The following is a 21,262-nucleotide window of genomic DNA, read 5'->3' as shown; positions in this document are numbered from 1 at the left end:
ATGTAATGCTTCAAGTTCATTTAGAAATATTTCCAGAATACGTTGGTATAAAAACTATATAAAAACTAAAAGAGAAACAGTGTACCTACCTTCATCATAAGGCAGTGGTAAATGTTTTATTACCTCTGGTGTCCACCAGTAAGTGTAACTATAAAATTAAAAAAAAAAAAATTAAAGAATAAGGTGAACCAATTGTAAATACTGGTTTTCTACAATTCATTGGATAAACGGGGTTGAAGTTCTATAGTAAGATGCTGCCTCCTACTTTAAGGTTAGTTTTTGTTTTTTTTTTTTCTTTTTAAAACATGTTTGTAAAGCTTGGGGCATAGTAGGTCTCCAACATGGCTACTACTTTCCCAAACTTCTTATTTCAGCTATGTCATTGATGTACAAAAATTCCATAAACACATCTGAGAGTCAAGTGCTCTGATGTTACTTAATTACTGTTAGCTAAAAAAGATTTGGGTATACCAAGCCAGACTCTCGGAGCTGCTGTTTACTTCTCCCCAGATTGTTGCCCGCATTACTCTGCAAGCCAGCGAGCAGCAGGACCTTGACCCAAGTTCTACGGCCAAGACTCTTACACATGGTTATCTGAGAATTAGATTACTTCTTCCACTCTGCTCTGCATGTATGGGTCTGTGTATAGTTAATTGCAATAGTTAACCAAAATCATTAAGTGAATGGACAGTCCTGAAGAACAAGTTCCCTTAGAAAACAGTATAGGCCCTGTTAATCTTTAACTATAAATATTCACTACTTGATTACAGAGGCCAGTTAGAGGAAGGTTGGGAATTTCAGTCATCTGGATTTCTGCCAGAAGACTCATCTACTGTGAGCAGAGAATCTGAAAACAACAACAACAAAACCCTGAACTGCCCTCTCTCTGAACATTGGATATGTTCTGATAATCAAATTCTGATAAATTGGGTCTTCAGGGGGAAAATGCTATATCAAAGTTCATGAGCACTAGGAAGGAGAGTAATGTGAAACAGTATATCAAAATATATTAAAAACACAGATTTTCAAAACATTTATTAAAAACAAGCCTATGACCAAAAGTGCTAAAAAGATAATTTTAAATAAATGAAAGCTTTCTAAAAATAAAATGCTGACATTATAATCTTGAATAATCCCAATTATGAAGAATAGGGGATTTAAATGAAATAGGCAACAAAGAGAACCTTCCTAGAGATGGCAAGCAGAATATATAACCAAGGATAACGGGAAAAAGGAACACAATGCCTAATGAACTGGGGGTGGGGGTGCAGAAAGTGAGATGATAACAGGAAAGGCTCTTCAAGTTTTGCTTGAGACTGAAGTTATGCTTTAGAATAGTGCTTCTCAAAATTCAGAGCATACAAAAACAGACACACAGACCAATGGAATAGAAAAGAGAACCCAGAACTGGACCCACAAATACAAGACCAACTAATCTTTGACAAAGCAGGAAAGAGTATCCAGTGGAAAATAGACAATCTCTTTAGCAAATAGGACTGGGAGAACTGGACAGCAACATGCAGAAGAATGAAACTAGACCACTTTCTTATACCATACACAAAAATAAACTCAAAATGGATGAAGGGACCTGAATGTGAGACAGGAAATCATCAAAATTCTACGGGAGAAAGCAGGCAACAACTTCTCTGACCTCAGTCGCAGCAATTTCTTACTTGACACATCTCCAAAGGTAAGAGAATTAAAAGCAAAAATGAACTATTGGGATCTCATCAAGATAAAAAGCTTCTGCACTGCAAAGGAGACAATCAACAAAACTAAAAGGCAACCAATGGAATGGGAAGAGATATTTGCAAATGACATATCAGATAAAGGGCTAGTATCCAAAATCTATAAAGAAGTCACCAAACTCCACACCCGAAAAACAAATAATCCAGTGAAGAAATGGGCAGAAGACATGAATAGATACTTTTCTAAAGAAGACATCCAGATGACCAACAGACACATGAAAAGATGCTCAATGTCAATCTTCATCAGGGAAATACAAATCAAAGCCACAATGAGATACCACCTCACACTAGTCAGAGTGGCTAAAATGAACAAATCAGGAGACTACAGATACTGGCGAGAATGTGGAGAAACGGGAACCCTCTTGCACTGTGGGAAGGCAAACTGGTGCAGCTCCTCAGGAAAACAGTGTGGAGATTCCTCAAAAAATTAAAAATAGAACTACCCTATGACCCAGCAATAGCACTGCTAGGAATTTACCAAGGGGATACAGGAGTGCTGATGCACAGGGGCACATGTATCCGAATATTTATAGCAGCGCTTTCAACAATAGCCAAATGATAGAAAGAGCCTAAATGTCCATCAATTGATGAATGGATAAAGATGTAGTTTATATATACAATGGAATACTACTTGGCAATGAGAAAGAATGGAATCCTGCCATTTGCAGCAACGTGGATGGAACTGGAGGGTATTATGCTAAGTGAAATAAGCCAGGCAGAGAAAGACAGATACCATATGTTTTCACTCATATGCAGATCCTGAGAAACTTAACAGAAGACCATGGGGGAGTGGAAGGGGGAAAAAAAAAGTTACAGAGAGGGAGGGAGGCGAACTGTAACAGACTCTTAAATATAGAGAACAAACTGAAGGTTCATGGGGGTGGGAAAGAGGAGAAAGTGGATGATGGGCATTGAGGAGAGCACTTGTTGGGATGAGCACTGGGTGTTGTATGGAAGCCAATTTGATAATAAATTATATAAAAAAAAACAAAAATAAAAAGCAAAAAAAAAATCAGTGCACACACGAACACTTAAGGAGATTCTGTTAAAAGACAGATTCTGATTCAGTAGGCAGTGCCTGAGATTCTCCATTGATGACAAATTCCCAGTGATTCCTCGGGCTGCTTTTTGAATAGCAAGGTTTTTGAACATGAAAAGAACAAAAAAGAGTTATGCCTGCTGCTTGCAGATAATTCACATTTATTTTCAACATTTAGTAAGCACCTACTGTGTCAAACACCATTCTGTGTCTTTGAAATGCCACGTTGAAAATAATGACAGAGAAAAGTAAAGCTACTTAATTCCAGCATTGTTTCTATCTTCAACAGACATGGTAAGTTTCATGCTAGAAAGAGAAAAACGAGAGAAGAGAGAAGCATGTATAGCCCAAGAGACGGAAGGAAGCAGTGGAGCATCGCTTAAGAGCATTCAAGTGTCCTGGTCTATAGATGGGATCAATAATCTTTTCAAGAAGAGTGAAGAACGGAACTTATACTAAAAATGAGCAAATGTAGTCTTGATGCTCAAAATGAGAGGGTAATAGATTACAAATACTATACATCAAAGAATGTGATGTCAATTTCAGCAAGATAACAGAATCAAGTATTAAACAGAGATGTGAATAACCTAAAAGGATAAAAAGATAACTTCTATCCTTAGACTCCACATCCAAACCACACCAATCTAATCTCATTTTCTTTTCTTTTCTCATAGGAGAATCAGACTATCAGATCAGAAGAATGAGAAAGCATGGATTAATTAAGGTGTGTGTGTGCACGTGCATGCATGCACATGCATGTGTACACAGGTGTAAATTCCATTTTGTAATCACTTAATCTTCACAGAGGAGGAAAATAAAGAAGGTATCAGCTAGTATATAAGAAATTGCCTAAAGAATGATGCTCACAATTAGCTTATCTAAGATAAAGCAGTAAACATTATAAAGAATATGTTTAAACTCAGAACATACCACGTGGAGGAAAAGAATTAAGAGACAGTCCTGTTTTAGCAACTTGAAACAGGCCATAGATTTTTTTCTGAATATTATTAAACTGTAATTCCCTAAGCAAGATAAAAATAACTTAATACTTTTGAAAAGTATTTTGGATTTTGGAAAGTCCAGCTCCTCTAGGTAGGTCTCAGCACAGAAGCCCATGAGAAACACCTGCCCCAGGGAAGAAGAGCTGACACAAATGGAAGATGAGAGCATCTGAGAGGACTCAGCCCAGGACAGGGAGGATCTCTGGTGGAGGTTACCTCCACCTCCAAGTACATTTACTCAGAGGAAGAGTCCTGCAGCAAGGTAGAACCTGCTTTGGGACCAGGGATCAGAAGACAGGAGACTGCAAGTTGGTGCCACTTCTTCCTTTGCATAAAATACCTAATATGCCAGTTGCTCTGCTCTTTTTCAGTCCCTAGAATTGAGTACTCAATTCCACAGGCTCACATAGGAAGGTGAGGGGGACTAAAAAAAGACTCTTTTTTAATTTCCCTAGCTAACTTGGGAGCTCTCTGAATTAATATATATATATATATATATATATATATATATATATATATATATGGACTTCAGCAAAGCAATCAATCTTTGTGAACAAAATAGAGAAATGTGGGCAGGAGGACAGTACAGTTAAATGATGACAATAGATTAAGTTACAGCCATTTAAATAAGTCCTACCAAAAATCAGGTTAAGGTAGAAGGAGTTGTCTGGTGGTGCCCCATACAGCTCTGCCATCTACCTTATTCTACTCAACATTTTTCATCAAGTATTTTTATCAGGATCAAGATGGCCAGCTGATTAAATCTGAAGAAGCTACAAAGCTACAGGTAATACTTAATAAAAAGGATACACATTTAACCCCCCTTTTTGGAAGCAGGCAAAGCACAGAAGACCAAGAATGCTCAAATGAGCATACAAGAATGGTACAGATAAGGCACGGTATCAGGACATGTTAAAGACACTTGGGAGTTCTAACAGACAGGAAGCTCAGAGAATCAACATGATGGCATTGCTGAAAACAGCTAATGCAATCTTAGACTTGATAATAAACAGAGTATCCAAGACAAGAGGAGCAATGGCTCCAATGGTCCACAATATTTGGCACAAATCAGATCAAACTCTGACCATTACTGAACCCAGGTTTGGGTACCACAATTTAAAAAGAATATTGGGGCGCCTGGGTGGCTCAGTCGGTTGAGCGTCCGACTTCGGCTCAGGTCATGATCTCACAGTCTGTGAGTTTGAGCCCTGCGTCGGGCTCTGTGCTGACAGCTCAGAGCCTGGAGCCTGCTTCAGATTCTGTGTCTCCCTCTCTCTCTGCCCCTCTCCTGCTCATGCTCTGTCTCTCTCTGCCTCAAAAATAAATAAAAACATTAAAAAAAAGAAAAAGAAAAAGAATATTGATGTTGACTGGAATCCATAAGAGGAGAGCATTCTGAATCCCAAAGAGGCTTAAAACCCAGTATGTGAGGAGCAGCAGAAGACAATGGGGTTATTTAACCTGGAGAAGAAGAGATATTGAGATGGTGTGAACTTCAGGTTTTTAAAAGACTATAAAGTGGATAGAGAAATCGTGTTCTTAAGGTCTCAGGGGGCTGAACTAGATTAGTAGGTAAAGTTACAGAGAAGCAGATCTCAGCGTGATAGGAGAAAAAACTGTGAACTGTCTGAAAAGAACTGCCCCCTCAACCAGACACATCCCAGATAACAAACCAGGACTAGTCAAGCACAGGCCAGATGACCTCTCCTGGGAAGACACCAAGGGAGCTCACATATCAGACAGTGACTAGAGCCGGGCAATCTCTCAACTCTGAGTCAATGAAGTGATTAATGTTTAATATCTAAAAACATCTTGGTGACATGATAAACACTGATTCAATAAATAACATCTTAGATGATGTATCTCCTATTAACCTAATGCAGAACAAAGCTTCATTTAGTGGTTGTAGGCAGATCAATGAAAGTGAGCCCTTTGAATAACAGAAGTAGTTACCTCAAGAGAACCTGATTTGGATGAACTCTAGTCAGAGCTAGGTTTACTTTCCCTTCCCTTATCATTCAATAAAAATATATCGGAATAATTCATTGGTAAACACAGTGTAAAATATAGGATAGTCACCAAGTTTGGAAACACAAGCAAATACATATAAAGTGTTTATTGATATTATATTATCATAAGTGATAAAATATTATTATCTAAGTTTCCAGATTTTATGGTCATCCTGTTTGATTTTTAGTAAATGTTACAACTAGGGAATGTAATCTCCTTTAAAGAACAGTAACAGTACTAACACCTATTTGATTTATGTGCTAAGCATTTATATTACTTCATCTGATGCTCAGAAACATGTACAAGTTAGGATAGTGCTATTATCTCTATTTCACTCATAATGGCAACGGAGTCTTAGACCGGTTATGTAACTTGCCCACAATCACAGGTTTTAACTGGAGGCCATCTCTCCAGAGCCTGACAGCTTCAGAATCGTGTTTATTCTGTGTCAGACCTAGTACCAAAGAGTTCTCACACATCGAACCCTCAGAATGACCCTGTGAGTTGTGCATGGTCACCTCCATTTGACAGATGAGCAGAAAGGGTTTCCAGAGTTTAAGGAAGAGGCCTAAGGTCGCACATTTGCAGAAATTCTAAATCGGCCCCACCCGACCCTGAAGTCCACACTCTCACCCAGTTGACTGCTTCCGGCTAAACTGTTCCTTTTATCTGAGAGTTATGATACTGACTTAACTGTCACCAAAATAACCAGTATAGGTGGGTGACAACAGAAAGTCCAAAATAAAACAGTGAAATTTACCTTACACACTTTGTAAGTACTGTTTTTGAGCAGTGTTTACTGTTGACAACATTACCTGATTTTTGGAATTTTGACATTCTGGAGGAAAAAAAACCCAACAACACAAAAACAGGAGACCAAACCAATGGAGAGAGGCATGTTATCTACTGTGATAAAACTTTATTTTCAGTGACAGGCTTGCAGATGATTCCTGCTGAATCATCTAACTAGCTAAATATCTCAGTTAAGACACATTTCTCTCCATTCTCTCTGCAATCTCAGTTTCCTTTTTTTTTTTTTAATAGAAAATGGGGATATAACAGCAGCTTCCTTTGTTGCCATAAATAAGCTCCACCACTGTCTGTCTTAGTGATCAGTTATGTAACTCGAGGTGAGCAAGTCGTTTAAGGTACACTTGTTATACACTAGCTAATTTCTGCAGCAGAAAATTGAGTGTTGGTTGTTCCCAAGTTGTATGTTAATCGCTTTAATACTGGAGGGGCCCCTGGGTGGCTCAGTCAGCGGTAAGCATCTGACTTTGGCTCAGGCCATGATCTTTCGGGTTTGTGGGTTCAAGCCCTCCGTCGGGCTATGCACTGATAGCTGGGAGCCGGGAGCCTGGAGCCTGCTTCAGATTCTGTGACTTCCTCTCTCTCTGTCTGTCACCCTCTTGTGCTCCCTCTCTCTCAAAAATAAATAAATATTTTTTAAAAAGAGCTTTAATACCTGGGGTGCCTGGTGGCTCAGTTGGTTAAGCGTCAGACTTCGGCTCAGATCATGATCTCACAGTTCGTGAGTTTGAGCCCCCCATTGGGCTCTGTGCTAACAGCTTGGAGCCTGGAGCCTGCTTCAGATTCTGTTTCTCCCTCTCTCTCTCCCCCCTCCCTGTGCTCGTGCTTTTCTATCTCTCTCTCAAAACTAAATACAACATTTAAAAAAATTTTAAAAAAAGCTTTAATACTTGAAGGTAATATAAAATTCGGAAAATCACCCACATATACCCATAGTGAATTGCGTCACCAAGGCTAAATACAGGTATGTACACTCATCTCTCACCAAATCAACATAATTAGTTCCAAATTTTTTGTTTATCAGCAAAAATTCAGAGGCAATCATTTATTAATAGTAAATTTAATGCTTCATTTATAGGGAAAGTAAGCTCAAATAATACGTTGGTTATTCCACTAATATGCACTTACAGGAACAAATCTGAGAAACAGAAATTCTGACATATCCCTACTATTTTAAACATTCCTGAAGCAACACTGAATTTGGTAATAACTGCAACATCAGCACTTGCTAATTCACCAGTTGTTTGTGGTCTGGTCACACAGACAGACTGGCAGTGACCCCTGTAGTGTTTGGGAGGCACTGTTGCACAAAGTAAGAGCTATATTGAACCGATGCTGTAAGAGAAAGGCATGATGAGAGAACTTGATATTGTAGGCCCTTGAGCAGAATGCACAAGTCTCCAACCTCATATGTGTGAATTGTCTTGCTCATGTGGCAAAATGGACTATATTAGTACATGACGCCTCAATCACAACCACTAAACAGTCTTCTCATTAAACCCTCACAATGACTCTGTGAGGTATGTCCCATCATTTACATTTGCAGATGAGGAAAATGAGACTGGGAGAAGTTAAATAATTAATCGTAGGTCACATGATGACAGAGAGTCAACCTGACCCTGAGGCCACACCACACAGTGTCCTATCAAAACACACCAGGTAAACACTTCATTTCTTTTGAGAATATTAGTATCAATTGAACTGTCATCAAAATAACCCAAAATGGCTAATGAATCTAGAAAGCCCTGAGTAAAAGGGGTGATGAGAGTAGTATCTGTCACTAGAGTCACTATTCTGGTTTCCTGTCTTCACCAGAATCACCCAAGAGCTGGTTATGCTTCCTGAAGGGAAGAGCACTGGAACATTCGAACCCTGGAATTCCAAAGTGATGTTCACTTGAAAACCAAAGATTGACTCCCTACATGTGAGGGTTCTTCAGAGTTCCCCATCTGTAGGAAGCACTCGGAAATAATGTTGATAGTTTGCTTTAGTGGAGCTACAACTTACATTCAATGATGAAGTTCTGAAACTTTCTATCTTACGAAAAATGCAAACCACCAATTATTAATGACAAGTTCCCAAAGCTACCATCAGGACACCAACAATACTGAATTCCTCATGGCAAACATGTAGTAAGACTGACTACTTTAGCCTATGTGATTATTTCTCAAAAATGAAAGTATCTTATATTCAAAGAAACATCAAATCTGAGTTTACATAAAATACTAGGACGAAAAATACCTTCTTCTTGTTGGTAAAAGTCTCATCGTATTTTTATGATGCAAGTAAAAATCTGTTGGGAGTTCCCAGAGATGAGGTTTCCCTTCAGTGGGATGAAAAACTCCCAGGAAGAGATTAATGGAATCTTGTCTATCAGCATCTAAAAAGGAAAAATAGGCATTTCAGGAAATCCGCTACTGAGATATACAACTCAGGAGAATGTTTTCTCAGGGGGATAAAGGGTACAACTGTGATTTCATAACACATACCTTTGAAAACAACAGTATTTATACTCCAAAAGTTATACACATACCCCAAATCTAAAATAGTCACCAAGATTTTGAGCAGAATTAAAACCTTGCTTCAAAATGCTTCATGTTTGTTCCATCCCTTTCACAATATGGAGGAGACAGAACACAAACTGCTTCTTGAATTTTGAGAGACTCTTAAAAATCTTTAAGAACCGCCATAATACCAAAGTGATTTTATTTTTAGGATAAGAACATATTTTCGCTATTCGTTATTCTACCTGAAACAAATACATCTTCATTTTATTACAAAGACAAGGAGAGATGTCAGAAACAAACAAGATGGCTCAACTCCTATCCATATTCTGTTGCACAACTTTGAACAAGTTAGTTTGCACAGTTTCCACTTTTAATCCTTGAAAAGGTATCTACTCTTTCTTTAGTACTGACAACGTTTACAACATTTTCTGTCCCCCTCAGTTGTGGGCCTGGCCCATTCCCTCCTGTGTTTGATAATGAAGGCAGAGTGGGCACATAGATAACAGCCTCATTCTAACTATTCAACCACCCCCAAATTACTAACTTATGTATGCATATATATTGTGTTTCCTTCCTTTCCTAATTATATTTTGGTAAAAATGATGATAAGCATGAAAGGGTCTCATGAAACACCCTTCCCATTCTGCACTGGCGTCCTACATTCTTTCCCCTCATTTCCTTCTTTCCATTCTTGTCTCGGAGCCCTGTATATTCAAGTTTGGGGCAGGCAGCCACAATATAAATAATAACCTCTTTCTGAAAATGAGCACAGAACTAAAGACAGCCCAGTAGAAAGGGCTGCTTTTGAAACAAGATAACATTACCATAAAATCAATCTTCCAACAGCTACAGTGAACACAGATATTTCTGAAATTAGCAACACTGTTCTCATGGACTATTTGGTCATTTCGGCAAAAGCAATAAATGAAATATGGTACATCAAACATGTATTCCCGTTACTAGTATTTTGACAGGAAGTGTTCCATTAAAGCAGCATTTACCTTTCAGGCCAAAAGTAATATATAAAAGGGATGTGTTCATAGGCTGAATATATTTGGATACTTTTTGCCACTTTTGAGAGAAAACAAGTATTAAATGATGCAGACATTACCGCCCCAATTTGCACCCTCTTTACACAGTACAAAAGTAAACAAGCTGCTTTTATAGTAATTACATTCTTTATGCTTCTTGAATAGCCTTGATGGCACTTAATAACTCATACTATGCAGGACCTCAAAATATCTTAATACTATCTAGAGAAGCTTTCCATTTTTCAGCTGTGTTTTCAAGGAGTCTTTCATTTTTTAAACTGGATAGTTGCTTCCTTTAATTTTTAGCAAGTATGATAAAATGTGAGATGTGAGAAACATAACCAAATAAAAGATATGTCTTCAAAGGATCATAATGAATACTTGTTGAATGTGCTGCTGTTGCTATAACTTAAAATATATCCATGGTGTACATGGTCCCTAAGGACTCCAAGGCCGGTTTAATGAGCCTGAGGTTCTTTTCCTGCCTACTTTTGACTGCAAATAAGACAATCACCCTCAGGAAGACAGTAATACTTTGGATATGGATAAGGGCTTAAAACAGGTAGGTTCTCTGTAGTTGTAGATAACAAGAGGACAATGATTACCTATTTTTGTACTCAATCATGCTTTAAAGGAAAAAAAGAGTAATACCCCATTCAAACTCCACTCAAACAGTTAAACACTAACCAGTTTATTATGTATGTATGAAACAGATGAGGCTTGAATATAACAATCCTTTTTAATTATTTTTAATTAGCGAAAAATTATTTTGGAACTAGAATATTTATTATGCTAATACTAAATTAAGTTTGTAATGAAGTAGCCTCTGAAATCAGTAATGGAAAGGAATGTTATTCAATAAATAGCACTGTTTAATTATTGCAGGGGAGGGGCAATAAAATTAGATCCCTACTTCATACTATTTATTGAAATAAATACCAATTAAATGTGAGAAAGACAGAGATCAACACTGGAATAGAAAAAGAGAAACATGCAATTTTCGAAAGAAACAGAAATGGACAATGAACATACTAACATTCAACTTTACTAGTTATCCAACAAATATTAATTAAAACAATATATGATTTCTTACCTATTTAAGGTGGCAAATAGTTGTCAAAATGGGCACTCCCATACTCTGCTGAGGGAACATTAACTGCTCGACGGTATCCATTCTCTAAGGCAATTTGGCAACACAGATATTCCTTGCTTTCTGAAAGTTTGCATTATGCCTCTTGGCTTAGGAAAGACCTACATTAGTGCCTGTTAATGCTAACAGAAAAATCTGAAGAGGATTTTAACTTTTATGAAAATAGCTGTTACTGTACTAATGTAGGACTTTCCTAAAAGCAAAGTGGTGTAACTCAGACTTCTGGAAAGTGGGGGATACTCACTTTATGCTATTTCAGCTTACCAAAGTTTTCACAGGAACATTCTACTTTCCCTGAAATATCTATAGTCTCTGACCTGATATGCTTCTGGAACTTTCCTAACATCAAAAATATGGCAAAAAAGAGTGTATGTTTAAAAGGAAACTAAATGCAAAGTAATAGCAACTAAGTTACGATGTTTCTAAATGATAGACTGCCATAAGGCTGCTAAAAATCATGTTGTAGAAGAATATTTAAGGTCATAAAGATTATTCACATTATCTAAAAGGGCAAATGCAGAATATAAATATTACATGTATGGAAGAGTCATGTTCTCCTAAATATGAACAAGTGGCTATCTTTGGAAGGTAAAGATTATATGATTTTATTGTGAGCTATTCTGTACTTTCTATAATTACTTTCATAATTAAAAAAAAAGAACTACCATTCATTCACTCATCCAAGAACCTATATGTTCCACACTGGGGAAACAGTAATGTATAATACTTACTCTGGCTCCAGGTGGGGTTCACATTCCAATTGGCAAATAAAAATATACACAAGTAAATAATGTATAAGGTACATTCAAGGGATGTAAGTTCTATGAAGACACTGAAAGAGAGCAATATGGGAGCGAAGGGAGGGGACAGAGACACTTAGATTGGGTAGTCAGGGCAGGGGTAGAGGCTGAAATGTCTGAGGAAGTAACATTTGAACTGTAAAAATGAGAAAGAGGTGGTCACACAAAGCTCTGGGGGGTTTGTGCTCAAGCAGAACAAACAGACACAAAGGCCTGCTTGGGTAACAAATTGGGCAGCTCCGGGAATAAAGAGAAGGCCAGAGAGGGTGGAGGGCAGTGGACCAGGGAAACAGCCAAATTAGAGACAAAAGGCACCAGGTCACACAGGCCTCGTAGGTTACAGTGGAGAGTTTTATTTTATTTTAAAGAGGGAAGTGATACTGTCTGACTTCAGTGAAAAGATCCCTCTGGCTGCTATTTACAGCAGGGGCAGAAGCAGGGAGGCAGGAGGTGGATCAGGAGCTAAAACAGTTGTTCAGACTGCTTGCACCAGCATGGCAGCAGTCAGGATGAAACACAGCAGAAGGATTTACAATATATTCTGGAGGTTGAGATGAGAGTTGCCTAGAGATGGGGCTGGGGTGGAGGGGAGGGGGAGATAAGTAAGGAAAATAAAAGGAATCGGGGATGATTCCTAGGTTTCTGAATTGAGCAATGGGTGCTGAAGTGGAAAAACCAAGTGGAGAAACACATTTGAGTCAGTCTCAAAAATGATCACTTGAGATTCTTACTGGATACCTGTGGTAGTTAGTGCATTTTTCACAGAGCTAGAACAAACAATCCTAAAATTTGTATGGAACTACAAAAGACTCCAAATAGCCAAAGTAATGTTGAAAAAGAAAACCAAAATGGGAGGCATCACAATTCTGGACTTTAAGCTGTATTACAAAGCTGTAATCATCAAGACAGTTTTGGTACTGGCACAAAAACACATACATTGATCAATGTAACAGAACACAGAACCCAGAAATGGACCCACAAACACATGGTTAACTAATTTTCAACAAAGCAGGAAAGAATCTCCAATGGAAAAAAAACAGTCTCTTCAGCAAATGGTGCTGGGAAAACTGGACAGCGACATGCAAAAGAATGAAACTGGACCACTTTCTTACAACATACACAAAAATAAATTCAAAATGGATGAAAGACCTAAATGTAAGACAGGAAACCATCAAACTCCTAGAGGAGAACATTCGCAGCAACCTCTTTGACCTTGGCCACACCAGCTTCTCACAAGACACATCACCAGAGGCAAGGTACACCAAAGCAAAAATGAACTATTAGGACTTCCTCAAGATAAAAAGTTCTGCACAGCAAAGGAAACAATCAACGAAACTAAAAGGCAACCAACAGAATGGGAGAAGATATTTGCAAATGACGTATGGGTAAAGGGCTAGTATCCAAAATCTATAAAGAACTTATCAAACTCCACACCCCGAAAACAAATAATCCCATGAAGAAATGGGCAGAAAACATGAAAAGACACTTTTCCAAAGAAGACATCCAGAGGGCCAACAGACACATGAAAAGATGTTCAACATCGTTCATCATCCGGGAAATACAAATCAAAACCATGATGAGAGTCCACCGGAACCTATCAGAATGGCTAAAATGAACAACACAAGAAACAACAGGTATTAGGGAGGATGTGGAGAAAGGGAAACCTTCTTGTACTGTTGATGGGAATGTACACTGGTGCAGCTACTCGAGAGAATAGTATGGGGGTTCCTCAAAAAATTAAAAGTAGAACTACCTTATGACCCAGCAATTGCACTATTAGTTATTTACCCACAGGATAAAAATACATATTCAAAGGGGTACGTGCACCCCAATGTTTATATTTATATCAGCATTATCAACAATAGCCAAACTATGGAGAGAACACAAATGTCTATCAACTGATGAGTGGATAAAGAAGATGCAGTATATGTAGATGATGAAATATTACTCGGCAATCAAAAAGAATGAAATCTTGCCATTTGCAACAATGTGGATGGAACTAGAGTGTATTATGAGAAGTGATATAAGTCAGTCAAAGAAAGACAAATCCATATGATTTCACTTATATGTGGAATTTAAGAAACAAAACAGATGAACATATAGGAAGGGGGAAAAAAGAGGAGAGAGGGGAAACAAACCACAAGAGACTCTTAATGATAGAGAACAAACTGAGGGTTGATGGAGGGAGGTGAGTGGGAGATGAGCTAGACGGATGATGGGTATTAAGGAGGGCACTTGCTGGGATGAGCACTGGGTGTTGTATGTAAGTGATGAATCACTGAATTCTACTCCTGAAACCAATATTTGCACTGTATGTTAACTAAAATTTAAATGATAAATAAATAATTTTTAAAAAGATATCCATGGTAGTAAGAAATCTGGTCCACAAGACCTTTTTCTCTCTAGTGTCACACACATAAGTATTTTATATCACGTGGCAAAGGGGACTTTGCAGATGTAACTGAGGTTACTAATCATTGACTTCAACATAGGGCAACTATCCTGTATTGTATGTGGGTGGGTCCACTGTAATCACAAAAATCCTTCAAAGGCAGAAGAGGAGAGTAGAAAGGAAGGCAGAAAGATTAGAAGCACAAGAAGGATTCAGTGTATGGTTGCTAGCTCTGAAGATGGAGTAGGCCACAAGTCAAGGAAGGCAAGGAGCCTTTGGGAACTGAGAATGACCCCAGCCAACAGCCAGCAAGGACACAGGGACTTCAGTCCTTTAACTGCATGGGATTCTGCCATCAATCTGAATGAACCTGGAAGCCTCCAGGTAAGAGCCCAGGTTCCCGACACTGACTGAATCTTGGCTTCATTTGACTTCATCACCTTCATTTTTACTTCAGCCTTGTGACACCCTAGGTGGATAACACAGCTGAGTAATTCTGTGCCCAGACTTCTGGCCCACAGAAACTATGAGATAATAAATGGGTGTTGTTTTAAGGCACTAATTTTATGGTAATTTGTTATAGAACCTACAGAAACCTCAGAAAACATTCAAGAAGAGATGTTAGCTAGGTCAGCTTTTAGGTAAACAAGTCTGGGACTCAACAGAGAAGTCAAAGGTTAGAGATACAAAGGTGAGTGTCAAATGCATGGTACTTAAGAGCTGGATGAGATGCCCCTAAGGTAAAAGTGCAGAAAGAAAAGAAGAGGGTTTAGAAATGGGGCAGGAGACATCAATAGGGAGACTGAATGAGATATTACACAGGTGAGTTTCAAGAAAGAGGGAATGGTCAACTGTGATCAAAGCTGGTGACAGGCCCCATAAGATGAAGGCAGAAAAGTGACCATTGGCTTGGCAATATGGAGACTCCTGGTGATTCTGAAAAGCACAGGTTCAGTGGCATGATAGGGAGGATGCCCCGTGGAACAGGTAGAACAGGATACAAGAGGAAACAGGCAGGCAGATAACTAGAGAGGTTTTGCTTAGGAACGCAAAGGAAAAGGACTGTGGACTGAGGATGGAAGGAAAAGTCAAAAGGAAAAAAATACCAAGGAGTGCTTTCGTGCTAATGGAAATGAAGCAGTAGAGAGGGGGAAACGGATTATGTGCAGCAACGAAAGCTACAGGGAAAGCATGAAGAGATGGGATTCAAAGCATGGCAGAGGGGTTAAACTGAGAGTACTTAGTTGCAACTTTTTCTTCTGCCAAGTTTAACTGCTTTGGTTGCAGGAATGGTGAATAGTTATTAATGTTATTTAAAATGTTATTGAAACAAAAATTTTTGCCAAGTGTCTTCTTCCTGCTATAGCCAAACACAGCTTATTCACTCTGAACCTCAGAAGGATCACCTTAGAAGGCTGTCTCACTAGTCTTGATAAACTAAAATGTTCTCCCTTGTATGCCCCTGTTCCAGTGGTGAGCAGAAAGGGAAAGAAACTGTCTCACTACTTTACAGCACTATCATAATGCTGTATGGTGCCACCTACATGTGTTTTCCAAGTATGGTAGGCTTTGTGGTCTTTATCTTGTGAACTTTTCTTTTTTTTAAATCTGTTTGAGAAGGATCTGATTCTCCCCTATGCATGCATGCACACACATACACACACACACACACACACACACACACACACACACACAATAATTATAAATTACACATGTGTGCCTGTCTGTATGTATTTATGCATGTGTACAGATCTGTTATTAACTGCTGAAGGTATCATATATCTTCTCTTTCTTTCTTATAATAGGATTTATTTTATTTATTTTTCTTTTGGGGGAGAGAGAGAGCACATGCACACAAGTGGGGGAGGGGCAGAGGGAGAGGGAGGGAGAAAATCTCAAGCAGGCTCCATGCCCAGCACAGAGCCTGACATGGGGCTCAATCCCACAACTGTGAGATTATGACCTGGGGTGAAATCAAGAGTTGGACATTTAACCGGCAGCTTAACCATTTCACCAGCCACTTAACTGACTGAGCCACCCACCCTCCTATAATAGGATTTAAATTCAACAAGCTTCAGCAAAAAAATTCAGCTTACCAAAGTAAATGTAAAAAAAAAAAAAAAATTTTTAGAAGGAGCTTATCAAGGTCCTTCAGACAGTTATAATTATAAAGCTCTTCCTAACACCTGAAGGGAGTATCTAGGTATCTCTTCTTTCCTTATTGGCATCCTCCAACTGCTGATGTAACCAGCTATGTTGGAAACCAAAGGTACTTCTTAAAGACAAAGCTCAGAGCATGCTAATATGTGAAGCTTCAGAACAATTTTTAAAATGAGCCTGAAAGAGACTCAGGTGGGTTGCCCATATAGCATCAATCTGTCTACACAAACCAACAAAATTCCTAACAACCTAGGGCAACAAAAGTAAAAATAAACAAATGGGACTACATCAAACTAAAAAGCTTTTGCACAGTGAAGGAAACCATCAACAAATGAAAAGATAATCTACTGAATGGGAGAAGATATCTGCAAATGATATACCCAATAAGGGGATAATATTCAAAATATATAAAGAACTCACACAGTTCAACATAAGAAAACAAAACAAAACAATTGATTAAAAACAAACAAACAATCGGGGCACCTGGGTGGCTCAGTCAGTTAAGTGCCCAACTCTTGATCTCAGCTCAGGTCATGATCTCATGGTTTGTGAGTCTGAACCCCGCACTGGGCTCTGTGCTCATAGTGTGGAGCCTGCTTGGGATTCTCTCTCTCCACCCTCCTTCCCCATCTCTCTCTCTGCGCCTACTCCACTTGTTCTCTATCTCTCAAAATAAATAAATAAACTGAAAAAAAAACTGATTAAAAAATGGGCAGAGGACCGGAAGAGAAACTTCTCCAAAGAAGGCATATAGATGGCCAAGAGACACATGAAAAGATACTCAACATCACTAATCACCAGGGAATGCAAATCAAAACCACAATGAAATATCACTTCATATCTGTCAGAATGGCTATTATCAAAAAGACAACAAGTAACAAGTATTGGCCAGGAATCAGAGAAAAGGGAATCCTTGTGCACTGTTAGTGTAAATGTAAAATGGTGCAGCCACTGTGGAAAACAGTGCAAAGGTTCCTCAGAAAATTAAAACAAGAACTACCATATGATTTGGCAATTCCACTTCTAGGTATTTATTCAAAGAAAACAAAAACACTGATTCAAAAAGACGCACCCTTATGTTCACTGGAGCATTACATACAATAGCCAAGATAGTGAAGTTGAGCTTTCTTTCATGTGTTTGGAATCCATTGCATTTTTTTCCCTACGAACCGTACATTTCATTTGCCTATTTTTTCCTCTTAAACTGTTGGTCTCTTTATTTTGGCTTATTACATCTAAAGGAAATACTGGCTCTTTATATCTAAAGGAAATTAGCATTTGATGGTAGGTTTCAAAATTCTCCGTAGCTTACCTTTTGACTTAATTTGCTGTTTGTCTGTCTATATAAATTTTTTTGGTAATGAGAGGAAAAAAATTCCTAACAACTTAATTTCAAGCATCTTCCTGCCCACCCCAGAGGAATAACATAAGAAGTTAAGTTTTGTAAAGTTATCTTGAGTGCTTTAAAGAGAATGGTTCTATAAATATATTGTCCTAACATAATATCCACTGTATTTTTAAAATAAGTTGTACACCCCAACGACACCATGCTTCTCAAAATAAAGTCTGTTTTAGCCACATTATTCATAAAATAATTGCTTTCATAGTAGTTCTTCTCGCAGTTGTGGACAGTTTTGTCTTATCTTTCCACCACCATTTTCTATCTTTCAATAGTACTCCTTGCTTTTTAAATAATGTACAGCTACACATTCATTCTCTCTGTCCCCCAGTCTTATTAAAAAACACTTTACTTGGTCTTTATATATCAATAATCATTCCCATCATAGGGACAATGATAACAGAGTACAGAAGAGTGGATGCTCTCTTTCCATCAGAACAGTTTTCAACCTTTTCCATGGTAACCCACCCCCAGAGAGATAGGAACATATTGGCACACTACTTACACGAGTGTTACAGGTTGAAATGTGTCCCCCCAAAAGATATGGTAAAGTCGTAAGCCCTGGGACCTGTGAATGTGACCTTATTCGGAAGTTGAGTCTTTGCAGATATGATCCAGTTAAGATGCAGTCACTCTAGGGGCACCTAGGTGGCTCAGTTGGTTAAGTGACCTTCTTTGGCTCGGGTCATGATCTCATGGCTTGTGAGTTCGAGCCCCACGTGGGGCTCTGTGCTGACAGCTCAGAGCCTGGAGCCTGCTTTGGATTCTGTGTCTCCCTCTCTCTCTGCCCCTCCCCCACTCACACTCTGTCTCTCTCTCAAAAATAAACATTAAAAAAATTAAAAAAAAAAAAGACACAGTCACTCTAGAGTAGGGCAGCCCATAATCCACTATGACTAGTGTCCTTACATGAAGAGAGGGACTCACAGGGAAAGTGCCATGAAGACACAGACACAAGGGGAAAATGTCAGGCAAAGTCAGAGGCAGAAATTAAAGTGCCGTACTTGCAAGCCATGGATCACCAGCAATCATGAGAAGCTAAGAAGCAAGTTAGGATTCTCCCCTGGAGCCTTCAGGGAGAAGGAGCACGGCCCTGCTCATACCCTGATTTTGGACTTCTAGCCTCCAGAACTGTGAGACAACAAATCTGTTGTTGAGCACCTTCAAAGTGAGATTCTATTTTATTTAAACTTTCAAAATATTTAATTTTGATTTCACTTAGCCAGATTGCTTAAAAAAGGAAAATGCATAAGAAGAAAAATGCACATCAGGTAAAGTTGTAGAAATGCTTATTATTCCAGAATTACCTGAAAAAGCATTGCTGTAATATCTAGACAGGGTCTGCATGATGTCTTTTGAGTGCTGGGTCCATGGTGCTATCTTTCTGTAGGTTTTGACACGGTGAACAAGTTGAGAACCACCATACTGAAGGGACAGGGTATCCCCATGATCTTCATAGAGTTCCTCAAATAACCTAAACCAAAGAAAAACAAACACTAAAAAATTTTACTGAAAGTGTTACACACGCTCTTCACTTAGCCACCTTTGAATTCCTAAAAGCCTTTCAAGTAGACTCTTGATGATAAATGTACGTGCAAAATATACACTATAGTAATAATCTAAAAAGTAACAAAATCAAAGAAAACACTGAAAAGGAAGTAAGGGCACCAAAAACGTAACCCACCAAAGCCAGACCACGGTGGTTCTAACCTTATTGAAAGACTTCTAACATTTTTCATCTTTCTAATTGATTTTTCAGATCAATTTATCTCCCACAACAGAATTTTCTGCCTTTCTGGGACAAACCATATTCTTTCCTAAAAACATGTTTGAAACTCGTATTTCTTCACGTGCCTGTTAAGATTTTCAGTGCAGCAGTATCTGTGGATTTGGCCATTTGGAAGCTGATCTCTTTGCTCAACAGAGCCTTTATGACTCCATCAGATGACCGATAACAACCATCATTGTATTTTCAAGAAACAGCACTTCACGCAGTGCCATGGATCCAATGGGCAGTGAAGACACAGTAATCCTTAATGAAGAATCAATCTTTTATATGCCTTATATTTTTAATTCCAAATGTACGAAGTCACATTAGTTTTTCTTTCTAATGCAGTCTGAATTTATTTTTTTTTAAAACCACTAGTCTGAATTCATCTAAAGCACTTTGGATTTATCTAAAGAGCATAGTGTTTACTGATAATTAACACCAACAAAAAATAAAAACCATGGCAATAACACACAAGTCTTTAATAAAAATATTTATTACAGAATTAATTTGAATAGTTTTAGCAACATAATTTTTGAGAAGCTAAATGAAGAAACAAGTTCATAGAATTCCTTATTACTAATCAGTTTTGCTTTCTGTCATTACCAGCACTCAAAAGGCAGAAAAGAAGATTTACCTAACTGCATCTGTATCAAACTGTAGATTAGGCTTGTCGATCAGTCCCAAGGAGTACAGCTGATAAGCCAAAGCACATTTTCCCACCATAAACTGTGCCGTGTTGGTGCGGTCTAAACAGTCCACACAGTTGGTTCGAAGAACACCAGTCTAAAGAGAAATACCTTAAGATTTTCCAACCATTATTTAACGACCAAAACTGCTTCTATACCACTTTAGATTTCTTTTCTTAAAAAACAGAAGAAAAGCTGTAGGCAGGGTATTATTCCTGCACAAATAATGAAGAACATTATAAAAGGTTACATTTGCTGCTCACTTAATATTGCTGCAATGGCATTGCTATACCTTCTAGTCTATATTTGAATTTTCTTTTTGAGTTTAAGATAAAACAGATAACTAACATTTTCCACATGTACCGATTAGTAAAATATGTTGCTTTTTCCCTGATAGATCTCTTTTATTGTAGAAACCAAATATTCAGTGGTTGGGGCCTTATTTTTATTAAAGCATGATTAACATATATGGTGATTGTATCTGGGTCATTTTTCAAAATGATTCGAATTTATTCTTTTCCCATTTGTTTATGTTTCAATTTCCAATAATAAAAATTATAATGTTTAAGAAAAAATCCACAGGCCATTATTATTTTAGTTGCACATCATTTGTAAGAGTTAAACACTAGCAGTAAGGCTTTTAAAAATCCTGATTAATAATTTTTCATTAAATAAGAAGTATATCTCTCTCCACAACTACTTTCAGAAAACATCATGCACTGCGAATACAGACTCTATTCACTATTAACATAATATCT

The 21,262-nt window shown here is 38.1% G+C and overlaps 1 protein-coding gene across 4 annotated transcripts in view; it reads right to left on the bottom strand.

The window, feature by feature from the left end:
- Positions 1-21,262, bottom strand: part of FIG4 (FIG4 phosphoinositide 5-phosphatase) — a 134,308-nt gene that overhangs the window by 56,789 nt on the left and 56,257 nt on the right. For all 4 annotated transcript variants that reach the window (XR_007152207.1, XM_047858994.1, XM_047858996.1 and 1 more), the window contains exons 14-17: positions 20,453-20,601; positions 19,355-19,521; positions 8,850-8,988; positions 90-148 (exon numbers count right to left, since the gene is read on the bottom strand). Coding sequence is in view for 3 of the 4 variants with exons in the window: in XM_047858994.1 (XP_047714950.1) it covers positions 90-148; positions 8,850-8,988; positions 19,355-19,521; positions 20,453-20,601 (514 nt within the window). In the remaining variant the exon portion in view is untranslated. The remainder of the gene's footprint in view (positions 1-89; positions 149-8,849; positions 8,989-19,354; positions 19,522-20,452; positions 20,602-21,262) is intronic.

This window comes from Prionailurus viverrinus, chromosome B2, assembly GCF_022837055.1.
Source record: "Prionailurus viverrinus isolate Anna chromosome B2, UM_Priviv_1.0, whole genome shotgun sequence".
NCBI lineage: Eukaryota > Metazoa > Chordata > Mammalia > Carnivora > Felidae > Prionailurus > Prionailurus viverrinus.
Note: the sequence above shows the minus strand (reverse complement) of the source record. Positions and strands in the feature narration are given on the sequence as shown.